Source organism: Ovis aries, chromosome 2 (assembly GCF_016772045.2).
Source record: "Ovis aries strain OAR_USU_Benz2616 breed Rambouillet chromosome 2, ARS-UI_Ramb_v3.0, whole genome shotgun sequence".
Lineage (NCBI taxonomy): Eukaryota > Metazoa > Chordata > Mammalia > Artiodactyla > Bovidae > Ovis > Ovis aries.
Window position 1 is genome coordinate 43,395,551 of NC_056055.1, and position 24,561 is coordinate 43,420,111.

General features: G+C 55.9%; 1 protein-coding gene across 9 annotated transcripts in view; it reads right to left on the minus strand.

Moving 5' to 3' along the window:
* Positions 1–4,352: 4,352 nt before the first annotated feature.
* BMP1 (bone morphogenetic protein 1) overlaps positions 4,353–24,561 on the minus strand; it is a 46,008-nt gene continuing 25,799 nt past the window's right edge. For 2 of the 9 annotated variants that reach the window (XM_015093112.4, XM_015093111.4), the window contains exons 9-20: positions 23,344–23,446; positions 21,513–21,629; positions 21,115–21,260; positions 20,825–21,020; positions 19,058–19,183; positions 18,054–18,214; positions 17,248–17,428; positions 13,173–13,298; positions 10,044–10,171; positions 9,487–9,700; positions 7,278–7,528; positions 4,353–5,112 (exon numbers count right to left, since the gene is read on the minus strand). In XM_015093112.4, the coding sequence (XP_014948598.2) occupies positions 4,978–5,112; positions 7,278–7,528; positions 9,487–9,700; positions 10,044–10,171; positions 13,173–13,298; positions 17,248–17,428; positions 18,054–18,214; positions 19,058–19,183; positions 20,825–21,020; positions 21,115–21,260; positions 21,513–21,629; positions 23,344–23,446 (1,884 nt within the window). In that variant the 3' untranslated portion in view covers positions 4,353–4,977. Of the gene's footprint in view, positions 7,529–9,486; positions 9,701–10,043; positions 10,172–13,172; positions 13,299–13,617; positions 13,979–17,247; positions 17,429–18,053; positions 18,260–19,057; positions 19,184–20,824; positions 21,021–21,114; positions 21,261–21,512; positions 21,630–23,343; positions 23,447–24,561 lie in introns of those variants that run through there. The other 7 variants (XM_060409226.1, XM_060409225.1, XM_060409224.1 and 4 more) reach the window with 4 other exon arrangements.

Genomic DNA, 24,561 nt, shown 5'->3' on the forward strand with positions numbered 1-24,561 from the left:
ACATGGGTTTGATCCCTGGGTTGGGAAGATCACCTGGAGGAGGGCATGGTAACCCACTGCAGTATTCTTGCCTGGAGAATCCCATGGACAAAGGAGCCTGGCAGGCTACAGTCCATGGGGGTCACAAAGAGTCAGACACAACTGAAGTGACTTGGTGTGCACAGGGTTCTAAGGATGGGAAGGTGACCTCCAGGGTCCATCCTTCCACCTCTGGGCAGGACGTGAGGGGTTTTCAGTGTCCCCAAGAGGGACAGCCTTCAATCTTCCTTTTGTAAATCCTTTGTGTGTTTCTTAGGAGAAGAGGTTGGCTTCCAGGGTCCTCTTAGCGCAAGATCGAGAAGCCAGGTGAAGCAGGGTGGGGGTGGGGTTGCATGTAGGTTTCCCCTGGAGAGCCTCTTCTTGCTTCTCCCCAGATGGCCACTCTCTGACGCTCCGGCATTGCTCCAGGCACCTGTCCAATAGAGCTGGGTCAGGTCATCTGCTGGCGTCTGCCCTGGGGTCCTTTTTGATCAGTGCCCCTCTAATCTGACCTGGTAGAAGGAGAGAAGTCTACATGTGCACACACACACGCACACACACTGCTTCCCTGGGCTGGGTATGGAAGACAGCCTTGGTGACCATAGAGAGCTGCAAGGTAAAGGACAACCTTAGACTGAGGCAGCCACTGTCCAGCAGAGGGGCTTCAAGTTAGCCCTGCTCCAGTGCAGGCAGGGAGGGACAGTGGGGGCTGGCCACCAAAGGGCACTTCTAGGTTACAGGTGGGGTATTTTGCTGTGCAGGTACAAATACAGACACGCTCAACACATGGACATGGCCTCACACACTCCTAACTTTCCACCACACACACGTGCATATGCAAACACATACACACACACACAGACTCACACACATATGCAGTCTCCTCTGCCCAGACATATACCCATACTTCCCTATCTGTTCCTTTCCCCCGGAGTAGCATCTTTCTTTTAATCCTGGATGGATGACAGGCCCCCCAAGGAAGTGGGAGAGAAGGCACCAGTTCCGAGGACCCTCACAGTTTCATCTGGCTTTGACATGCGTCTCTTTTCCATGTTAGGAAAAGAGGCGGTAGGGGTTCCAAGGAAGGGGATGAGGAGGGACCATTCCCCGAAATGGAGGGAGGCCTTCAGGAAGCTGAGCTGAGGTGATTGGCCATAAAACAGCTTGGCCACAGCATCTGGAAGAGATTGGAACCAGATGTTCCCGGGATGGGGGAGGGGAGAGTTGGGAGGCTGGGAGGGAGCTGGAGCAGGAGAAGCAGATTGGTCAGCAGGGTGGGGGGGCCTGGGTTGGGGGCCTCCTGACTCTGGGAGAAACATCTAGCTGCTCCCCAAGTCAGGCACTACTATTTTTGCAAACTGGGACAGCAGATCTCTTCACAGATTCTAGAATCAGCCTTGTGTGTGGGGACAGTCAAGCACAGGGTGTGACTTGGGAGGTGCCCAGAAAGTCTACCAGCTTAGAAATATGTCGCCTGCCACCCTGCAAGCCCCGCCCTGCTGTAGCATAAGCATTGCCCTTTCTGGCAGACAGATGCAGTTCTGCGCTCAACTCCTAACTCACGACTGGAGACTGGTGAACCCAGACATTTCCTTTTAGCGCAGGAAGCACATCATCTGGGAACTGGAGAATTGTTCGGCAGATGATGGGAAAAGAAGACCCATTCACAGAGTGCCTATTTGCTAGGCGCTTTGACAGGCTCCCTTCAATGTGTATCTCTTCCTTTCTCTCTGTGTTATCATCCTTTGGGTCAAGATGAAGAAACCAAGTTTCAGAGCAGTTAAATGACTCACCCGGGGACACACAGTCACCAAATGGGAAAGCTTGTATTCAAAATCGTCTATGTTCTTATTTTATCATACTTTACTTATTTTTAAACTTTTTTTGGCCATGCCTCTCAGTACGTGGGATCTTAGTTCCCTGACCAGGGACTGAACCTGCACATCCTGCATCGAAAGCGCAGAGTCTTAACCATTGGACCGCCCAGGAAGTCTAGAAACTGGCTGTGTTACATTCAAGCTTATAACTTCCCAGCCGACCGAGAAGCATGTGGGGTTAGAATGCAGGAAAGGGAAAGAGAGGGGCAAAAAGGAGTGAGGGAGCAGTGAGGGGCATCCAACCTTCCTTCTTCTGCACTTGAGCCAACGGTTGGCCCTGGAAGCTCCCAGCTGCCTCAGGGGCCTGACTCTTGGAGACTACACCCTGACAGAAAGGGTTACTGGGGAAAGGTGACAGACTGGGGAGCAGAGGCCCAGAGAGGGGACAAACTGGCCAACATCACAGGGCGAAGCAAGGCAGAGCTAGGTCTCCTGACCGCCAGGCCAGGGCTGGCTATGTCTTCCAGGGGTTAGAGAAGTGCACCCGGAGGGGAGAGCCTGGGGCTCCAGGGTTTGGGGTTATCTCCACCTGGGTTTCCAGGCTGGGAGCACCATCTGGGGCAGGATCATTCTAATTAATCTGCTGCTGGCCACACACTCAGGACCAGGGGACCTCAGAGGGAACTCAGGGGCTTGGGGACAGTTGGAGTTGGAAGGGTTCTGTCCTCTGACGTGGAATCACCTGAACGGTTGGGCAGCTGCACTGGGGTTCATCTAGTCTTGAAGCCTGCAAGCAGCCAGAAGGTGAGGATGGGCTGGGTCTGGAGAATCATTCATTAAGTTCTGGAAGTATATCAATGGCCTGCTGCCAGCTCCCAAGCAGCCTTCACTACCCAGAGGTAGCCTCTGGGAAGAGGGGCCCAGGGAAGATGGAGGGCCCAACCAGCACAGGCCCCTGGCTCATTAGAAGGGTCCGAGTCTATGGCAGTGATGGAGCCTAGGGATGGGTCCCCCAGGCAGCTGTGTGGGTCGGTCCTGACCTGCGTCTGGCTGTGCTGACCAGGAGGGAGGACAGAGTACTCTCTGCCCTGCAGCCTGGACCTGGGCTAGGATCCTGGCTCCCTTCACACATGTGGCTTGTGTACCAAGAGTGTGGTCCTCTGAGCTTCCAAGCAACCTAGGGGCACTGGTGAGGAGAGCTGGGACCACTGACAATGAACTCTGCTACAGAGCTGAGCCCAGGTTGTTCGGCAAAATGTCCAGATGAGATGCCCGGGCGGCTCCAAATGGTTTGGGGGCCTTTCTGTTCTGTTCATAGTCCTCTGGGCTGTGCTGAACATTCTGGTCAGAGGAGGTGGAGGGGTGGCCATGACATCACAGCCTGGGACCTAGCTGGCCCTCCAACCATCACCCATTCCCTCACCTGCAGTAAGGACTAGAAGAGAGGGCTGCAGCCTGATCGTGGGGTCACATCAGCCTATTTGCACATCGGACACTAGCTGTGTGTCTGGTTCCCATTGTTTAAAGGACCAGTATGGGATGCGACATGCCATACTGTTCCCTAGGGGCGGGTCCCCCACTAGAGTCCAGATTTAGTATCTGGCACATCTGACTCTGCTATAGGGAGAAGTCTAGGGCCAGGAAAAGACCCACAGTCCCACTGGAGGCCCTCAGGGAGCCCCAGGCCTTGGAGCAGACCACTGGCTTGCTCTGGAATCTGGCAGTAGCTAGTCTAAGCAGGGAAGCTGGGTCTTCTTTCCCTGTGAGATCCATGGAAAGTAGGGAGAGAGGGTCCTGTGAAAGGAAGGAGCAGGGATGTGGTTTTTCTCCTGCTGGCCTCCGGGGAGACAGGTCTGAGGTCTGTACCTCACTGTTGGCTGGCGAGGGGGAAGGCAGAGGCAGGAAGGAGAGGCCAGACATGACACAGCCATGGGTCGCCTCGGGAGAGGGGGCCAGAGCTGGAATGTTTGCTCTGTGGCTGCCTAGCATCCAGCTCTTGTCTCCCTGAAGAGAGATGGTCCCAAGGGGCCAGCACTTGGGGGTCTGACCTTCAGGAAGGAAGGTACTGGGAGTTGACTGATGGATCTGCTCTGGCTGATGATAGTACTCTGGGTCCGGATGGTGGGCTAGAAGAGCCCACCACCCGGACCCAGAGACAGAAGACCCCGGTGGAGAATGTCTAGACAGACACATGCCATCATCCCGTTGACATCCTCCTCCCTTCCCATTGCACAGCCGCTTTACAGAACATTCCGTTCTGCCCCTTGGGTTGTGTGGGAGGGTTATGAGGTACAAGGGCGCCTGCAGGCTCAAGTGTGCAAGGCATCTGTATCTGTGTGTGCCTGAGTGTGAAATCACACTCTCAGGGGCCCTGGAATCAAGGCAGGAAGGGCAGCCCGCGAGGCCAGGTGTCCTGGCTATGCGCAGGCCTCAGACTCACATCTGGAAGATGTGCGCCCAACACCACCCCCCTCCACGGCCACCCCCACATCCCAGACAGCCTCTGGCACAGGACACTGGCTGTAACACTTTCGGTTTATTGGCTGGGGTGCCCTGGTGTGGCTGACCAGCCGCTGGGCCTGAGAGAAGCCCTGTCTTGTTGCCCCCACCCCCTCCCCTTCATCCTCCCGCTGCCGCTGGCTGCATGTGGCTCCTGTGGGACATGCACGGAAATTCGCGCCCCAGGAAACGGGGGTGGGGGGGTGGGGGCTTCCAACAAAACCAAATCAGGGGAGGGGGAGGGGTGGGAGACATACATTACAATGAAGATATGCCACTGGCTATACACAATAGGGTGCATGGAGACAGGGCGGCGAAGGTGGGCGGGTCCTCACACACCGGGCTGGGCCCCCAGGGAGGAATGGCCACTTCAAGTGTCTCAGGGCAAGCTCTGGCACCCTGGCCCTGGCCCCACTCCCAGGGTTGGGGGCGAGGGAGGAAGGGATCGTGGAGCAGCAGCTCATGTGGGAGTCCAGTGCCCCACCTCCGGAGGACAGCTTCACCAGGACCGTCAGCCCGCAGGTCCTGGCACCAGGGGGCGGGGGGACTGGGACAGGGTACCCACTTTCTGCCCGCCCCCCGCTGTCCATCTCAGGTGACTGAGGGCAGCAGGTCTCCCATCCCTGCCGTGTGAGGGCAGCGGTCACTTTCTGCTGTGTAGAGTGTCCTGGAACTTCGTGCTGGTGTATCGCAGGTGGAAGCCTTTTTTGGTGATGGTGTCATCTGAGTGGAATTTCACCAGAACAGAGTCGCCCGCCGAGTACACCTCCTCAGGAGGCTGTTAGAGGAAAGGGGTGGGCATGAGGCTGAGCACCGGGGGCCGGGACTGTTGTTTCCCTCCCCAAGTTCTCCTGCTATAAGGGAGGCGGGTGGCTTCAGACTCCCACCAGGTTCCCCCAGTGCCTTGAAGCAGGAGGAGGACTCTTAAGAGCTGGAGTTTAACGGGGCATTTGGAGTAGAGGGAGGGCTTCCCAGGTGACTCTGCTGGTAAAGAATCCGCACACCAATGCAAGAGACATGGGTGTGATCTCTGGGTTGGGAGGCTCCCAAGAGGAAGACATGGCAACCCACTGTAGCATTCTTGCCTGGAGACTCCCATGGACAGAGGAGCCTGGCAGGCTACAGTCCATGGCATTACAAAGAGTCAGACATGACTGAAGCGACTTAGCACGCACACTGGAGTAGGGAAGGTACCGGGGGCTGGTCTTAAGTTCAGAGTCACACTTCCATTCTGTACCCAGTGCCTAACTAGTTAGTTGTGAAGTCTCAGGCAATGCACTGCCCCTCTCTGGGCCTCACTCCCCTCAAAAGCAAAGAGGAAGGAGCAAATGATCTCTGCTCTCCAGGTCTAGAAAGGTGGGTGGAGGTGGCGGGGGCAGGGGAGACAAATAAGAGAACGCCTGTGTCAGGGTTTTGCAAAGGGATTTGCAAAGGGAGTAATTTGTCAGCTGCTTCTTGCAATCCAGCTGTCTCTTGGAGAAGACCGGACAGCTGGGTCCCCAGACCCGGACTCGGCCTCTCCCCTCCTCCCCTCCTCAGATGCGGGCCATGGTGGGCTCCAGGTGATGCCCTTTCCGAGGCTCCTGCAAGCCCCTCCTCGCCTCTGTGTGCAGCGATGAGTGGCAGCCGCCCATGGAGCATCAGCACACGGAGGCCCTGGCCCTCGAGGCGTGGAAAGGATCATTTCCGAGAACCTTGGGGATATTTCCAGCAACCATGCCAGGAAGCCTTGACGGAACTGGGTTCCCTCCCCAGTCCCCTCCCGCTGGCTCCAGCCTGATGGCAGTCTCTGCAAGAAGCCACCTGGGGACACCCGATTTGGTGTGTGACTCACCCGAAGGTGTCAGGTCAAGGGAGATGCAAAGGGCAAAGAGGTGAGGGGGCGCTCGCTTGGCAGCCCAGGGATCCAGAGCAGCTGAGCCCGGTCGGCAAGGGGGCTGTGTGCTCCATGTCCCCATCCCCCCAGCTCTGTCCCAGTCCTATCCAGCCTTTGCCAGTTGACAAAGGCTGAAGCTCTGCTCCTAAGGGGAGATTGCACTGGCCAATGCTGGGTCCAGCAGCTGCTGCAGCTCCTGGGAAGATTAACCCTTTCTGGGGCACCCAGGCTGTCCTAGAGCACGGCCATGAGAGGCAGGGGAGCAGGAAGTGATGGGCAGGAGGGCATGTCTGAGTGTACATATGAGTGTGAGTACATGTGCCAAAGTGTGTGTGGGTATGTAGAATGGGAAGGGGAAGATGGCATTCTCTGAAGGAAGAGAGGATTAAAAAAGAAAAGAAAAAAAAAACACCAAAGAATTCACAGGCTCTGCCTGGAAGAAAATAAATCCACCTCTGTGGTTTTCCTGTGACCTTAGTTAAAACCCCATCAAGAAAATTCTTGCCCACTGCCTCTGAAAGTACCATTTTATGGACCAAGAAATGATGCTCAGTGTCTGCTTGGACAGCAGCACCAATATGCTTTGGGACCAGCTGGCTTGTCACCAAGAAGAGAAACTGGCAGTGGAAGAGATGAGGGTATTGTTGTGGCTCGGCCAGGATAACTGCCCAGCGCGGCTCAGCTCAGCTCTGGGCCCTGGCTCTTGCCCCAGCCTCTGCCCTCATTCCGGGCCCTGCTCAGCTGCCTCTGGACCAGGGCAAGGGAATGAGGGGGCAGAGGGAACTCCAGTGCAAACTGCCTTGGAGACCCAACTGAAGTGGTGCTGAGCAGGCTTGGGTCAGGGTAGGGTCTATCCCAGAGGCTGCAGGAACCTCAGTGTCAGCCAGAAATGACCTGGTTTCCTGGGTGGGGATGGCCCAGGGCCAGGTGGGCCTTTGTGAGCTGGGAGACCCAGCAGGCTGGATCTCTGGCTCCTGCAAAGTGCCAGGCAAGGGCTGCTGCACACGTCTACAGAGGCACGGGGTCCCTGCACTGGGTGAAAGAGGTGAGGAGCGTGGGGGCCTCACCCCTGAGCCACAGTAGCGTCCCAGCCTGGGGGCAGTGCTGTCATAGCCGTCGAAGAGCTCCATGTAGTCATAGCCGCAGTCGCTCTCCTCTTCCACCTCGAAGGTCTGGAACACCAGCTCCACACCATAGCCTTCCTCGGCTACAATGACCCACTCACAGTCCACTCCCCCTGGGTAGTTGTTGTCGCCAAACTGGGCGTGGGAGTAAAGGTCCTTGGTCTTCACCTCTGCCCGAACCTGGCCACCACACTCTAGAGGGAGGAGGGGGACACAAGGTTAGCTGCTGCCCCGGAGCAGAGTCGTGGCCCAGGCACTGTCCCTCCCCACGTGCAGCCCTCCTGGCCGGATGGAGGCCCTGGGACAGCGCCACATGGCTAGAGATAGGTGGGTTTGGATCCAGCCCAGGACTTGGCCTGGAACTAGTGCTCTGCTGCTCTTTCTCTGGAAAGATGCCCACGGAGGCCCGGGGACACGGCGGGTGAAAGGCCGTTCTCCATGGAGGCCCCAGGGAGGGTGCACTTGTTGCAAGACAACGTTGCTAATTTGCTCCAGTTCATAGCTGTCATGGAAGAATGCGGGCTCTGTGACGCCAGAGCTCCCGTTCTTAAGCGAGAAGATGTCCATCTGGGTTTTATGTGAAAACTCCTAATTTTTAAATGTTGGCTCGGGTTTTTAAAAAACACATTGTGGGCCAAACATAGCAGCTCTGAGAGCCATATGGAGTTCCGGGCCTCCAGTGTGTGACCCTGTGCTGGGAGGGGCCGATGAGGGCAAGGCCATCCGTGTACAACTTCTCTGAATGTCCTCTGGCCTCCAGGACACCTGGGCTCACGGTGGGGGTTGTAGGGGAGAGAAGTAGGTGGGCAGGCCTGAGCTGAAGGGAAGGAGGGGAGGCTGTCGACCCATCAGTTCTGCGACCTCCCCAACAGGTAGCTTAAGACTCCAAGAGGCCTACCAAGCCCTCAGAGACCACGGCTGGTCTGACATCCCAGGCCTCGCAGGACTAGGCTATAGCCTTTCTCTGCAGCCACACCATCCCCAGTTGACTGCTGTCATCACATGCCCACTGTTCTAGCCACTACATGACCTGCATTCACTTATGTACACCCAGAGCTATCTGGAGTTGTGGCTGTGCTTGGGCTCCTCTCCCACCTGCAATGACCCATCATCTCATACCCAGAGCAAGGCCCTGATCGTGTTTTGTCTTCTGTTGGAATTATCTGTCTGGGTCCCATCTCACCCCCAGGCTGCGGGTTCCCAGGTGGGCAAGGTGAAGGGCTCATGGCTGATTCATTTCCCCATGCCCCTCTGAGTCCCCTGCAGGGGGCCAGGGCTCCATAAAAAGTCGTTGAATAAACGAATGAGTAGATGCAGAGCAAATCCCTCAAGGACTGACCCACACTCAGGATGCTGTAACATACATGCGGCATGTTAATGAATGAACGAGTGGATTTGGGGGGTGGGATGTGGATGGGCCACTGCACAGTCAAGTGTCCTGCCACTAGGGACTCCAGAGATTCCCTCCCCATCTCTGGGTTCTCTACCCCTTGTTGTTACTGCCCTGTTTTCTGACCTTCATACCCCAAATCAGGACTTACCCTCCTTTGCCCAGAAGGCTTACTTTGCTTTCAGTAATATTTTTAAAAATATTCAGTAAATATTTTTTGAGCACCTACTGGGGCCAAGAACTAGTCTAGTTGCTACAAAGACAGCAGGGCCAAGACAGAAAGTTCCTGCTCTGTGAAGGTTTACTTCTAGGGGGGCAAGGAGAGTAGATAATAAGCAAGTAAACAAATATATAAGATAATTCCAGTTGGTGAAAATAAGCACATTGGTGAAAATAAAGCTGAATGATATATAAAAAAAGAAGAGGGCATTGCTTTATATTAGATGGGCAAGGAAGGTCTCTATACTGAGGAGGCATTTGAGCTGAGTCTCAAATAATGAGGTAGAGCAATGATTCCAGGGAAGATGATTTTAGGTGTTTCAAGCCAGAGAACTGCTGGTGCAAAGGTCCTGAGGCAGAAATCAGCTTAGCAGCCTTCAGGACATGCTGTCTCCCCACCTGGCCAGGGGCTGGGCCTGTCTGTCTTCAGGAGCTTTTTGTATACCCCCATCCTAGCCCCCAGTCTGCATTTGAGACCAGAATCAGCAGATGCCTTCAGGACAAATGACTGCATGAGGGCACCTGGCCTACAGCGGGGATCACCTGTGGAGTGGGACGCCTGGAAGCCCTTCCTCTGCACGGAGTTGTCAGAGTAGAAGCGCAGGAACATGCGGTTGCCCGTGGCCAGGACAGGCTCGGGCTTCTTGCTCCCGCAGAAGCGGCCCAGGACGGGGGCCTTGGCGTCACGCCCGTCATACACCTCCAGGTGGTCATAGGCACACTCAGGCTGGGACTCGATGTCCATCTCCATGAAGGTCTGGAGGGTGTGAGGGAGAACAGAGAATCAGGAATATGGCCAAGGGCAGGAGACGTGGGCAACAAACCAAGACCTCTGGACCCCAGTTCAGGACAGTGGCCGCTGCTGGTGGATGGGGAGAGGGAGGACCTAGGAATGGGGCAATGGCAGGTATACCCCACCATGATGCTGGGGAAAGGGCCTCTGTCCAGGCTAGACTTGCAGTTCCCACAGGGATGCTGGCCCTGTGGGCTCAGCCAGTCGCCAGCCTAAGGCGCTCTGAGTGACGTGAGGCTTTGGAGCTGATGGGAAGTAGGTGATGCGTAGATGGCATGGAGGAGCAGGCCTGGGAGTGGCACCTTACCAGCTTGACCCGGTGCCCAGGGGTGCTAGAGATGGCCCAGGTGCACTCCTTCTTGCTGGGGTACTTGTCAGGCCAGTTGGGACTGGTGATGGTGCCGCTGCTGGATGTCACCTTGTGGTCACAGCCCGCTGTGGGGAGGTGAGGCAGGGAAGGGGATCAGTGGGGACTCCTGGGTTCTAATGGCCCCTATGAAGAAAGGAAGGAAGCCGTTTCCTCCCTCCCACCCACTCCTTTCTTGTTTCTCTTGTCTTCCACTTAGAAATGAGCTGAAGGCTCACACGACTTGTTTTCTGTTCAGCCATCCAGCCTGGGGAAATCTGGCTGCTTGGTTCCAAGCTGGCCCTCGCCTGGCAGCACCTATGGAAGCAGCCCTCCCAGGTAGCCTGTGGACCTTGGAGGCCATCTGGCCACACCTCCTCTGCCCCCATCCTCTGATCTCCTGCCACGCTTCCGTGTTCACAGAAGACTTTGGCACCTGACTCAGTTCTCTCCACTCCACTCCTGCTACCATCCTAGGTGACGTCAGCAAACCCGTGGATGGTCCACCCATACGCTGACCTCCCCTGACCTTCTCAGTTCTGAGTTCTCACTTCCTTCCCCACGAGGCTCTGCCGTCACCCACAAATTCTTGGTGCTGGTGGCTACCTCTCATTCTTCCAGGGCACTCAGTGCCAGCGCACCCCTCTCCCCATTTCCCTTAACACCTTGTCAACTTTAGAGAGACCTCCACGGTGTTGATCCTTCTGGTTTCTCCCAATACTTCCTCCTGGGTTTACTTACCTTGCTTCTCCATCAGCTGGACCACACGGCCCATCACCCCGATTGCTCATCAATGGCCATGCTTGAACTGTACCATCTTGGAAAACCCCATTTGTGGTCTCTAAGTGTGGCTGGGCCCCCACTGCTTGGTATTCTTTGGACTCACCCTTCACCAGCTCAATCTCTCACCTCCTCAGCTACGGCTCCAAACCTTTGGCCCTCTCCTCAACTCCCAGCTCCCCCTCCCAGCAGACCACCTCCCCTCTTGCCTCCTGGGGAAAGGCAGAGTCTGCAAATATGAACAACTTCAACTTCCTGACCCCTACCTGCAAACTCACCTTTCCACTCACCTTCCTTCCTGCCTCATCTCAGAGAAGGTGCCCCTCACCCTGGGCAGGAGTAGATTTTCCTTCATGAGCTGGAGCTCACTGCTGCCCACCATCCGGGGACCTCTATATCACACGTTACCCACGCTCGCTCTCTCTGCCAGCTCATCCAGCCCACGAACCTTCCTATACTTTGCGCATCCTAAAACAACACTCCCTTCTGACTACCATCCCTCGTATCTCCCTTTTCTTCAAGAAAACGTGCGATGTCACGTTCTCACTGCTCATGACTCCTTGATCCATGGCAATCTGCTTTCTGCCTCGGAAAAGCACAGCCTCACAACTCCAACTGAAATGCTGATGCCCTTTATTCCTTATCATCCAATCTGACAGGTCCCTCTGAGGAAAAGCCAGTGCACTGCTGGGATGAGAAGGAAAAAGGGGTGGGTGGTGTGCAGCCTACACAGCCGCGCCTGCAGTCAGAGGCTCACAGGATGAATGCAAGGCCGCCAGGGTCCAGAGAGGAACAGGGCCCTCTCGGGCTGTGTGGAGTTGCTGGTCTCCACATTTGAGCTATGAGCTGCTTCTATTACTCATCCTCAGCTTTCCTTGTCCACACTCACTATCTCCCCACTTTTACTGGTATTCCCCGCCCTCTAATTTATTTCCACATCTGCTTCTCTTCCCAGCTAGATAGCAGTCTCCTCGAGAGCAGAGGGGTCCCCATCTTTAATTCCCCACAGAACTCTGCACGGTGCTGCACCCTCTGCGGGGGGCGGGGGTGGTGGTCAGGAAATACTGATTTGTTGCTAGCCCATCACTTGAGTAAGGAACCATGTGTGCTTCTCAAGTGACTCAGAGCCACACACAGGCTACCCTCCCAGGAATTTTACACCTGCTCCTGCTCTCTTGTTGACGCTGGTGTGGAAGGTTCCTTAGCAAAACCTTCATTTTCATTGAGAGCACAGAGAGGGCATGCAGTTTAGAAACAGCATCAGAAGGTCCTCCCCCTAGCTAAAAGATGTGGGGGCTCCATGAGTCAGGTGAACTCCGTATCTGGGAGACTGAAGTGGGGGTGAAAAGCTCTGGAGTGTCTACTCAGTGCTTCAACAGTGTTTATTCTAGTTGGCAGTTTATTTACTGGCACCTTGGTTGTCCACACAGTGACGGTGTGGAAGAGGCATCTGCCAGGCCCTGTGCTATGTGCTCAAAGCAGGGGCTCGAAAGCTTAGGGCCACCTCATGAGACAGCTGAACTCAGAGGGGTGAGGGACTGGCCCAAGAGCACACAGACACTTAAGGTCAAAGGCGAGTCTGCTTTGTGTAGCTGGGGACAGTGCATCACCAGCTGGCATGGGCCACAGTGGTATTGATCAGAGGGAGCAGGCCAGGGCTGTATTGTGTACGAAGAGGAGGTATCACGTGATATGGGAGAGGACACGAGAACTGTTTTTGAGCTTCTGCAGAGCCTCAATGTCAGGGAGGCCGCAGCCCTGTTCTAGGTGTCCCTGGGGGTCAGAGTACGTGACCAGTAATGGTGACACACGTGATCGTGCTTGCTACGAGCCAGGCACTTCTCGGAGCACATCACAGTGTCACCGCCCAACCAGGCAGCACCTACGAGCAAATCCAGGTGTGGAGGGAGGGATTCAGCGGCTCAGGGCCCACAGCTGGCTAAGAGGTGGGGCTAGGCCAGGCAGCCTGGCTCCAGAGCCCAGCTCTTCACCACTATCCCAGCTCACCTCCCTGACAGAGGGAGGCTGGAACAAAGAGACACACCTGAACATGGATTTGAAGGAGCGCTAGTTACCAGATCAGCTTGACAACAGGGCCTGGGGATAGCTGCAAGCCCCTCCCCTCCGTAAGTGTGTGTGTCTTGAATGTTGCTGGTGGAGGGAGGAGCATGGAAGGCGAAACGAGGTGACCTCAGAGGTCACTCAGCTACTTGAGTCCAAACAGAGGCCGAGGGAGACGGCATCTCTGAGCCCTTTCCACGGTCTTGGTTCTCAGGCTGCCAGCTGGCCATGGGCACTTGGGCCACTTACCTTCCTTGCAGTCATGCTTGTTGTCGTGGAGGACGAAGCCACTGCGACATTGGCATTCGTAGCTGCCGAAGGTGTTGACGCAGTCCTGCTGGCAGCCGCCGTTGTCCTTGGAGCACTCGTCCTTGTCTGCAGGGGAGCAAGCAAGGGAGGACCGGTCTGTGCAAGGGCCAAGGGCACTGGCACCCCAAGGGAAGTGGGGGGCCTGGCCGGGCATCCTCCCCACCCTGGGGGAGGCAGGGCAGGGAGCGGAGGTCAAGGCGATGGTGGGGGTCCAGGGCACTGCCTCATGCAGAGCCAGCTGAGGGGGCCCAGCTGTGCGGAGAGAAAGTTGAAATGGACGGAGGGAGGGTTGGGGTCTGGAGCTGACCAGCATGGGCGCCCTCTACCATTACCTGCTTACTGGACAGACGGACAAGTGGAAAAACAGACACATGGACAAGCAGACTGCAAGAGAAAGGAGCAGGACGCAGGGGTCCCTCTTTTACTTCACAACAGGAAATGTCACAGACACCATCAAAATGGGAGGGGGCGGGGGGCAAGGAGGGGCCCCTGTCCATGTGAGGGGGGTGGGGGCGAGGAGAGCACCAGTTCTGTCCGGCCAGAGGGAGGTGGGCCGGCAAGGCCGAGCGGAGGTGGGGGTGGGCGGCTGCAAAGCCCCCAGCCCATTCCGTCCAAGGTGAGGTTCCTGAGTAACAAAGAGTCCGGGAGGCCAGGCTGGCCTCACTGGGGGGTCCGGTTTCTTTTCTGCACTCGGAATTTGAGCTGGTGGGGGCGTCCCCGGGGGGGCTGCAGAGCTGGCCTCTTTTCTGAAACGAGAGAGAGAAGGAGAAAAGGGACCGGGGGGTGGAGGGCGGGGGCCAGGGAGGGAGAGCATGAAAACCAGGCCTGGCTCCGAGGCGGGGGTCCATGGGCAGGGCAAGGGGCGGGGTGGGGGGGCAGCAGGACACACATGCAGGATGGCCATGTCCGGCGCAGCCAGGTCACGGACGGGCAGCGGGGTGGGGCGAGGCACAGCGACAGGGGACGGGTGGGAGGAAGCCTGCGGCAGGGACAAGGCCTGGGTGTGAGGAAGAGGCCGCACGCTGGGGAAGGAGACTGAAGTCTGGCAGAGGGGAGCGGGCCATGGGAAGGGGCCTGATCCAGAACTTGGCTCTGTCCTCCTGGTGCTGTGGCTACAGAGTGTGTTACAGACAGACACACCCTCACATCAACACAGCAACAGACACAGGATCCCTCACCCCACACTGTCCTCCTGATCCGGCAGCAGAGACACCCACCCACAGGGACACACACACACAGGTGCACAGGATACACACCAGCCCCTCTCACACAGACACCACATGCACACACATCGGCCATCAGCCACCTGTGCACATGTGCACAAGAAAACAGATGCTGGTTGCTCACTCCTCACATGTGAGGAAGCACACGCAGGTGCAAACACAGGGGGGACAGCTGCCCTCAGGGCCCTGCACGTGGTACAAACAGAGACACACTCAAACGCAGAGACCCTGGGCTGACCAGCGACCTGCAGAGGGCTCATACATCCAGCTGCTCCGGCTCGGGTGGGTCTGAACATGCACACTCCCATGAACACAGAAACTAATACACAGAGAGACACATGGTCACAGGCACGCTGTACGTCACACACACATGTTCTCCAGTCTCTCTGCAGTCATTTTGGGCACTGGGTGCCTGGCACAGAGGCAGGCATTCAGGGAAGGGGGTTGTGAGATGAACACAAGAATTCCAGAGATGAACCCCAAGCTCGAAAGACGCCTGCCGGCACTCACATGGCCAGGCGGGATCTGTGACAGCAGGGGCCCTGTCCTTGGTCTCCCTTGGGAGAAGGGCCTGAGGGCCGGAGCATGGACTCGCAGGTAGCCTTGCTTATCCAATCCCCTCTCAGGCCAAGAAGGATCCAGAAAAACCCAAGGTCAAGAGGTGGAGTCGCCAAGTCCTTCCCCCGGTCTCCTAAATTAGAGAACCATGGGGGACCCTGAGCGAGGGCCCTGTGGAAGCTGCCTTTGCACAAGCCCTGTGAAAATGTGGGGGTGGTTAGCACCCTACAACCCATCCTGGGAGTTCACTGAGGAACACACTGGTGACCCTATGCTGGGAGCTTCAGGGGTTGCAGCTCCATGGAATGAGCAAAGATTTTCCTGAAATTGACCCTCAAACCTTCCTTGTATTTCCCCTAAATACCAAGTATGATGCCTGGCACATTGTAGGGGTCAAAGAGATACTTGCCCAGTGAACAACTGAGTGGGAGAGCGTGGCTGAGTGCAGCAGTGAGAGCCTTGAGCCCCGAGGAGGGCCTGCTACAGTGCCTGGGGCGAGGCTCTGGCATGGTGGTGGTGGGGGTGGCCTCTTCTGGGAGCCAAGAATGCAGGTTGCAAGAAGGGCAGGAGCAGGGGTGGACACAGGCTGGGACAAGGAGATGGCACTCACCCTCCAGTGCCAAATGCCCCGGAAGGTGGCTGGGGTCACACTGAAGGTCTTCAGGCTCTCTCTTCTTCTTGCCTTATGGTCTCCTTGCTGGGTGTCCCAAAGTCCAAACAGCCCCTCTCCTGAGGGGCCAGAGTCAGGAGCCCCAGGGGGCCCTGAGGGCTGAACCTTGATGCCCAGTGGCGAGGGTCCTCTGCAGGTTTCTTGTGCAAAAGGGCACTGCATGTGTGCGTGCATGTGTGTGTATGTGTGCGTGTGTGTGTGTGTGTGTGCGCGCGTGCATCTATGCAGGGCTGAGGGTGGGGTGCACACAGTGGTGTGCCAGGGCAGGGCAGCAACCATGGGTGGAGAGCCCTGGGCTCTAGGTCTGACAGATGCAGTACTGGTCCCCCCCACCACCCCCCAAAACTAGAGCAACAGAAGGGCAGGAAGAGACAAGAGTAAGCAGGTAATGGTTTCTCTGGCGCCAAGCCCACCTCTGAGTATAGATGTTACATCCCCTCGGCCCTCTGGTGAGCACCTTGAGGAGTTCTGGGGGTGTCCCCAGGGAAGAGAGGGATTTGCATTGCGGGGTGGTCTCAGCCAGCAGTGGGGCCAGGGCTGGGGGCACTGTATGCAGAGCAGGGTGGCTGGCAGTGCCAAGCAGGGAACCAGTGCACAGGGACAGTGCATGGCATCCAGTGGGGTAGGCGGGGGTGCAGGGCAGCCACAGGGGGCTCAAGGATGCAGGACTCTGGGCAGAGGAGGGGAGAAGGAAGGTGGCAGGGACCCGGCCGGGGGCTTCTGGCCTTTCTGCCACCCATGCCCAGCCCACTAAGTGTGCTAAGGACCCCTGGGCCACTCCAGCCAGTCCATGCCCCCCCCCCAACTCTCTCCCACCCTAAACGCTGTCAGGTCCCAGGTCCTACTGCCTCCAGAAGACTACCAGCCTCCTCCCAGCCTAGTCCCAGGTGAAGGACTGGGGGTTACTAAAGCAGAGGAGAGGTGTCTGGGGATCCCTGGAGGTCTGCTCGGAGAGGCTGGGCAGGTGCTCTAACTATCATTGAGTCTGCCTGGAGATGGGGCCATCAAAGGGACTGACCCCTAGCCTTACATGCAGCAGCTCTCAACAGACAAGTGCTGATTGGATCTGAATCCCCCCACCGTGGGTCCTGGGGAGTGGGGGAGGCTTTGGGGTTGACGGGAGGGGCTCCTCATCTCTTGTGAAGCCCCCGGTATGACCCCACTTGGCACATGCAGGGTCTGATTAAAGATCCAACCACTGCCAGATAATCTGCCCCACAGTCCAACACAAACACCCTCCTCCTCTGCCTGGGGGGCAGTGTCTACCTCACTGCGCTCCCTGTTCGCAGGGCTTGCCCTCTTTTGGGGCTCCTAAGTCCTGGAGTGCCCTCTCCCTTCTGTTCTGCACGTCTATGTACTGCCCGGCCTCAGGGTGGCTCCCATACCGCTCTGAGGGCTCAGGAATAGAGTTCAGGCAGGAAGGGGCTGGCCTGGTGGTGGAGGGCTAGTGGGGGGAGCAGGGGACAGACCGTGCCACCCGGCACCAGAGGGGCTGGGGAGTGCAGGGGGTGCAGCGGCAGTAAGAAGGGGAGGCGGGGGCCAAAGCGGGGCAGTCCAGGGTTACCTGAGAAGAAGTGGGCCTTGAAGCCCTTTTTGGAGACCGTATTGTCGGACTTGAACTCCACACGCATGTTGTTGTACTGGGAGGTGATGACCTCAGGCTTCTCAGAGCCACAGAACTTGCCGTGCAGCTTGGAGTCGGCCGTGAGTCCACTGCGCACCTCCACAAAATCGTACTTGCACACCTGTGGGGCAGCACAGCTCCAGGCCACCTCCTCCAGGAAGCCACTCCTGACCACCCCCACCTAGGGAGGCTCCTTGTTCTGTGGGTCCTTTTGCCTTTGCTATGTATGTGCTCAGTCATGTCTGACTCTGCCCCACAGACTGTAGCCAGCCAGGCTTCTCTGTCCATGGGATTTCCCAGGCAAGTATACTGGAGTGGGCTGCCATACCCTCCTCCAGGGGATCTTCCCAGCTCAAGGATCAAACCCACATCTCTTGTGTCTCCTGTATGGGTAGGCGGGTTCTTTGCCACTAGTGCCACCTGGGAAGCCCACATCTCTTTGGCCACATCTAATAATTAAAAAATGGTGCCACCCCCGCCCCGTCGGTTCCTCCTGTGCTCCCCACACAAGCCCCCCAGCCCCGTCTCTCTCCAAAGGCGTCCGGACTCCATGTCCTTCATTCCCACATGCCACATGCTCCATGGCCTCCTGGGCCCTCCTCCCTGAGCCCCACCACTTCCCTGAGGTGCTCTCCATCTCTACATTCCTGGAGTGTTTCCTTCAGAGGGTAGGAAGCAGGCACTGAGCCGAGCTCCCACATCTTGGACCTCTCTGAGTCTCCTCAGCCCCTGGGGTGGGCACTTACGTCATTGCCCTCGGTCTCAAAGAAGTCGAACTGCAAGGAAATGCGGTACTGGGTGGGCGCCACCAGCTGCCAGATGCAGTTTTTGTTAGGGGGGTACTCCTTGGGCCAGCCTGGGCTGGTGATGGAGCCATTGAGCTTGGTGAGGAATCCGCCACAGGCAGCTGGGGGCACAAGGAAGGCAGTGTCACCCCCCAGGAGTCTCGGCTCTAGAGAAAGGGCATGAACACCGGCTGGGGTGCATGAAGGAGGAAGGAAGGATTTGTGGATTCCCCAGCCCAAGGCGGGGGCTTGTGTCTGGTGTCTCTGGGGTAGAGGGGGAAGAGGCAGGGTGAGGGGGTGTCTTCAGAGCAGAGGGAGTTGAGGAGTTGTGTGGTCATTTCTATCTTCTCTGTGAGAGAAAAGGCTAGGCACTTGCTTGGGCTGGGGGTGGGCTCCAGAAAGGCAGTGCAAGCGGGCAGAAAGTGCTGGGAGGGAGGCAGAGGGGACTGGCAGTGGGCGGGGAAGACAGGGAGGACTGGAAGGATAGCAGGGAGGGCTGGGGAGTGGGGACCAGGAGGCAGGGAGAAGGAGCTGCTCAGAAGTGAGCAGAGAGAAGCCGGTAGCAAGATCAGGCTGAGCTGGAGTCAGTTAGCCAGATAGGGTTTCACTAGCCTCCTAGGAACATTTATAATGAGAGGCTGAAACTCAGTGCCTGTCCGAGAATTGCCAAATGGTGGATCACCACTTTCTGGTGGGTGATGAAATCAATCAAGATCAGCATTTAAAAGAAGAACAAGAATGAAAACAAACAAACAAACAAAAACCCAAAGTACATCACACCTGGTCACAGTGGGTTCTGGGGGACTGAAATATACAATGTATTCCTCATCAACCAGTGGTGACCAAAGTGCCAGGGAATCCTAGTTTTTCCAGAAAAAGGTCTGTCTGAGGGGCATAAGAAACCCGGCCTGGAGGGTTTGGAAGGGGATAGGGCACAGGGTCCTGGGTGGTCTGGGGGCACTCACCCTCACAGCGGCGCTTATCGGGGGCCAGCTCGTACCCAGGGTCACAGCTGCACTTGTAGCTACCCAAGGTGTTGAGACACCGCTGCTCACAGCCCCCACGGTTGGGCCGAGAGCACTCATCCACCTCTGCAGTCAGAAAGCAAGGATGTCAGTGACTCCCAGTCTGGGACCCGGGGCCCTCTTCCTCCTGCCCTCTGCTTGAGAGCCAAGCCCAGGGTCCCTCAGGCTGCTGCGACCCCTCCTAGCCCCATTCCAAGGGGAAGAAGTCAGTTGTGACCTTCCTTTGTCCACTCAGCTCCGAGGACAAGGGCTTCCCTGCCCCACCCAGCCTTCCACGGCTGCTCTGAACCCCACTTGTTCCCAAGGGCATCCGGCTGAAGACAGCCCCAAACGCAGGGCCCTGAAGGAAGGGGCAGATGGAGCCCATGGAGCTGGGCTGGTGGCCACCTTCATTCACTGGTGTCCCTCCTGCGCCGTCCCTGGCTGAGTACTATTCTTGCATCTCTCCTTCAATCCCTGTGTGAAGCTTGTGATGGAGGGGCTGTTGCTGTCCCCAGCTTAAAACAAGGAAAGGAAGTTTGGGCAGAATGTCCTCAATACCCAGAATCACACGAATAAAAAGTCCACGCTATCTTGCCTCCTTCCTGAGCTGCTATGGCACTTCTTGTCTCTGCCTCTCACCAACACCCCTTCTGCACAAACGTGTGGGCTTTAAAGCAACTCTTCAATTACGTCAACTCTCAGTCGAGCACCTACCATGTATTGGCTACTTTCACCTAGGTGTGGTATTTACTCAACAAGGTATCATATGTAGTTATTCACTGGAACCTTTCCTGCCCAGTTAGGACATAACTTCAAGGACAGGGAGCCAGGGTCTGCACATCTCTAGGAGTGTGTTGAGTGAATGAATGAGGTGGGAATGAAGCCACAGCAGCACAGTTCACAATAGCTAAGGTGTCCACTGATGGATCAGGCTAAGGAAATCTGATCTGGACACACAGTGGATACTATTTAGCCTTTAAAAAGAGGGAAATTCTGCCATCTGCAACAACACGGGTGAACCTTTGGGACATTACGTTAAAATAAGCCAGTCACAGAAAGTTAAAATGTACATGATTCCATTCACATGAGGTATCAAAAACAGTCAAATTCATAAAATTAAAGAGTGGAATGGTGGGTGCCAGGGCCTGGGGCGTGGGGAGTCACAACTCAGAGGACATAAATTTTCAGCCAAGGGACCTCCCTGGTGGCCCAGTGGCTCAGATGGTAAAGAATCCGCCTACAGTGCAAGAGATTTGGGTTCAATCCCTGGGTCAGGAAGATCCCCTGGGGAAGGGCATGGCAACCCACTCCAGTATGCTTGCCTGGAGAATTCCATGGGCAGAGGAGCCTGGCGGACTACAGTCCATGGGGTCACAGAGTCAGACATGACTGAGTGATAACACTTACCCAGTGGTTAAGACTCCGAGTTTTTACTGGAGGGGGCATGGGTTGGGTTCAGTCCCTGGATGGGGAGCTTAAGATCTGCCATGCCATGCAGTGCAGCCAAAAAATAAATTTAAAATCATTTTTTAAAAAAGTTTCAGTCAAGCTGACAGAGCTGCACAGCACTATACCTGTGCTGAATTGTATACTCAGTTGTATTCTGAGTGTAGCTCTCACACTAAGTGTTCTTACCACAAGCAAATAAAATTAAGAAAAAGAAGGACCAAAGAGGATGGGTTGGCCACAAGGGCGGGCATGGTGGGGCAGCAGGAAAGGAGGCACCTTTGAAAAAGTTGACAGCAAAGCCAGCCTTGTTAATGGACCCATCAGAGACGAACTTGAGCCAGAGGCGGCTGGACGTGCTCTTGATGTCGTCGGGCTTCTCGTAGCCGCAGTAGCGCCCGATGAGCGTGCTGCTCTCGCTGTGCCCGTCCCGCACCTCCAGGTAGTCGTAGGCGCAGCTGTCGTGGCGCTCGATCTGGGGAGGCAGTGGGGGGCTCATTGGCAAGAGGAGCCCTGGTGGCCCAGACCCAAGCCCTGGAAGCCCTCAGGATGGGGGGTCCCTGACCCACCTCAAAGGACTGGAAGGTGAGGCCCACGTGGAAGCCCTCGGACACCTGGATCCGCCAGACACAGACTTTGCTGGGCCGGTAGTCATCTGGGTAATTGGGCGATTGGATGTGGCCATTGTCCTTTTTCACATCTCCCCCGCAGATGGCTTTGGGGACAAGGGACAAGGTGGGGAAGAGGGGAGTGTTGGTCAGAATGCTCTGAGCTCCTTTTTCCTTCTTCCAGTCCCACCCACATTCCCTAGCCTCCCAGGGTCCCAGGCCCCAGCCAATCCCATTGGGATCTCTGCTTCCTCCCTCAAGGGGCCTTGGCCTTACCCGTGGGGTGCCAGGAGGGACTGGCTCTAGGGTGTCCAGGGACCCCCCACCTCCAACCCCCCTTTCTCCCCTTGCCTCAGTACCTTCATAGACCGCAAAGAAGCCCTTCCCGACCCAGTTGCTGCTGCTGCGGAATTCAACCCAGAGGCGGCTGTCGGTGGACACGATGGGCTCGGGGAGTTTGCCCCCACAGAAGCGGCCTGCACAGATGGGGCAGACAGAGGGCAGTGAGGCTCGAACGAGGCCTCTGCCCTTCTTGCTCCAGGGCTGCAATTCCAGGGAGCCCGCCCCATCTCTGCGGGCGGGTGCTGGACCCTGGTCTGCCCTTGACACACATTCTCAAGACCGTACACACTCCAGTTGGCCTGTATCTGATCCAAGGTCCAGTATGGCCTTAAAGAGCCAGAGGCCACTCTAGAAGATTTCATGCACTTGAGGAAAAGGATAGGAAGGAGTCTGTGTCTAGGAGGAAAGAGATTCCTCATCATAACCAATGGTGCTACTGTTTAGTCACTATGTCCTACTCTTTGCGATCCCATGGACTATAGCCTGCCAGGCCCCTCTGTCCATGGGATTCTCTAGGCAAGAATACTGGAGGCGGGTGCCATTCCCTTCTCCAGGGGATCTTCCCAACCCAGGGATCGAACACATATCTCCAGCACTATAGGTGGATTCTTTACCATTGAGTTACCAGGGAAGCCCATAACCAAGGATATCTGTTTTTATTTATTGACACTTTTTAAAAAGAGCATTATCATCGTTACCTATCTTTTCTTAATTGCTATCCATGCTAACAAGCAATAACCAAAAGCAAACACAGCTTTCTTTGGCTATGACAAAATGTTGTCATTTGCTCAAAAGCAGGGGGTGCCATAGGAGCCCAAATAAACCCCTGAATCCAGGAACTGGGCAGAAAATGCTTTCTTTGATGTAAAACCTGACCAGAATCCACGTAAGCGGGTGAGGCTGTCCATCTGTGAAATCCTTTATAGTCAAGAATCAACTTGGGATGATTTGTGTGTTCCTAGTAAGATGGGTGTTTTCCCAGCTTTTGGCAGGGGAAGGGAGGTGCTGCCCTAGGAATGCAAGTTTTGAAAAAGAAACTGCAATCTTGGAAACACTCACACTTCATAGCAGGAAGTATCATAAAGACAGCTGCTTTGGGTGACTAATAAGAAATAGGCCAACATCAGAAACAAACTGGGGGGAGGGGGGAAGAGATGGTTAGTGAGGACTTGTCAGCCTGCTTCAGGCACAAGCTACGGGGCAGAAGTTCTACAGCTAATGAGCAGTCCTGAGCCACTTAGGATCAGGTCCAGATTGGAGAAGGAAAATTCAGATAGCCCCTCAGGCTCTATGTCCATTACAGGATCTTCTGTCCTGTGGTTCTGACCCACTCATCCCCCACTTACCCACTCCCCCACCCCTACCGCCCCACCCCAAGACAAAGCATGCTGTGCAAACAAGTTTGGGCCATTGTGCCAGGAATGCAGGCCTCCATGATGCACCAGGCTACATCATGGGCACCCTCAGGCCACATCTCACAAACAAGAAACAGAGCCTCTGACATTGCCCAGATGAGCAAGAGAGCCTGGAGCTGAGAAGATAGGCCTGTCCATCTCCCTCTGTTACCTGGTGTGACTCCCCACCATGTACACTGATAAGCCATCATTGCGAGAAGCCCAGAAGCCCATACCAAGGTCTCCATGAGGTCCAGACTAGGGAAGGGACTTGCCCAAAGTCACACACTTCGTGATGGAGCTGGCAGCACTGACTACACCAGGACTCCTGGCTTCCACGCCATGGTGCTGCCCTTGGCCAGGCGTTGGTGTCAGGGAGGATGCAGGCTGTGATGTGAGTAGTTATACCAAGGATTCGGCTGCGGAGTGGGCAAGGCGAGAGTGGGGCCCATACCTCGAAGGGGTGCCTTCCTCCAGAAGCCGTCTCGGACCTCCACGTAGTCATACCAGCACAGGCGGCTACGGTACAGGTCCATGGACGTGAAGTTCAAAATGATCTGGCAAAATGGGGGAGGAAGAAGGTTACACTGCTGCCCATGCTTCGCTGACCTCACCCATCAGTCCCATGACCGCTGCCTGCCTTGTAAGGCCATCTGCCATGGGTTATAAATAGTTAAAAGTTCTAGAACTTCCTTGATGGTCCAGTGATTAAAGACTCTACCTGCCAATGCAGGGGACATGGGTTCAATCCCTGGTCCGGGAAGATCCCACACACCACAGAGCAACAAAAGCTCGTGCTCCACAATTACTGAGTCTGCATGCTGCAACCACTGAAGCCTTCCCACCCTAAAGCCTGTGCTCTGGAACAAGAGAAGCCACTGCAGTGAGAAGCCTGGGCATCACAACAGAGTAGCCCCCGCTTGCCACGACTAGAGAGAAAGCCAGTGCTCAGCAACAAAGACCCCAGCGAAGCCAAAAATAAATTAAAAAAAAATAGTTAAGAGTTCCAAAAAGGAGCTCCTGGCACAGAAATGTCCCTCCTCCCCAGCCATCTGCCAGTTCTAGTCAGCATTCTTCCCAGACATCCCGGGCCAGGCCTCACTTAAAATGCAAGACCTCACTGAATATATGTTTGAAACCCAGGGTCTCATTTTACTGATCTCCTTAGTTAAGGAGCCGTTGCTTAGGGTTACACAAACCTAGCTCTTCTCGTGGTCAACTTAAATAATATAAATTACAGCATCTTTAGAGGGAAGAGGGCTCCTTGGTGATAGGAAGGGCCCAGGACAGTATTTGGGTCCTGGGGGGTCTGAATGGGAATGCAGGGTCCAGAGAGGAAGAGCAGAGGTCACCTGTCATCACATATTTATTAAATGCTGGTCCTGAGCGGGGGTCATGCTGACCGCTGAGGAGACCATCACGTCTGTATGCCTCTAGTGAATGGGTTTGAGATACTCAACTATACAGTATAGTTGAGTATACACACACACACACACACACACACACACATCTCTATCAAGGAAGTTAGGACTTAGAAGAATAAGACATGCATTAAGCCCCACCTAATGAGGGACTTCCCTGGGGTCCAGTGGTTAAAAATCCTCCCTGCAATGAAAGGGGACGCAGGGGAACTAAGATCCCACATGCCTCAGAGGAACTGTGACCGTGTGCC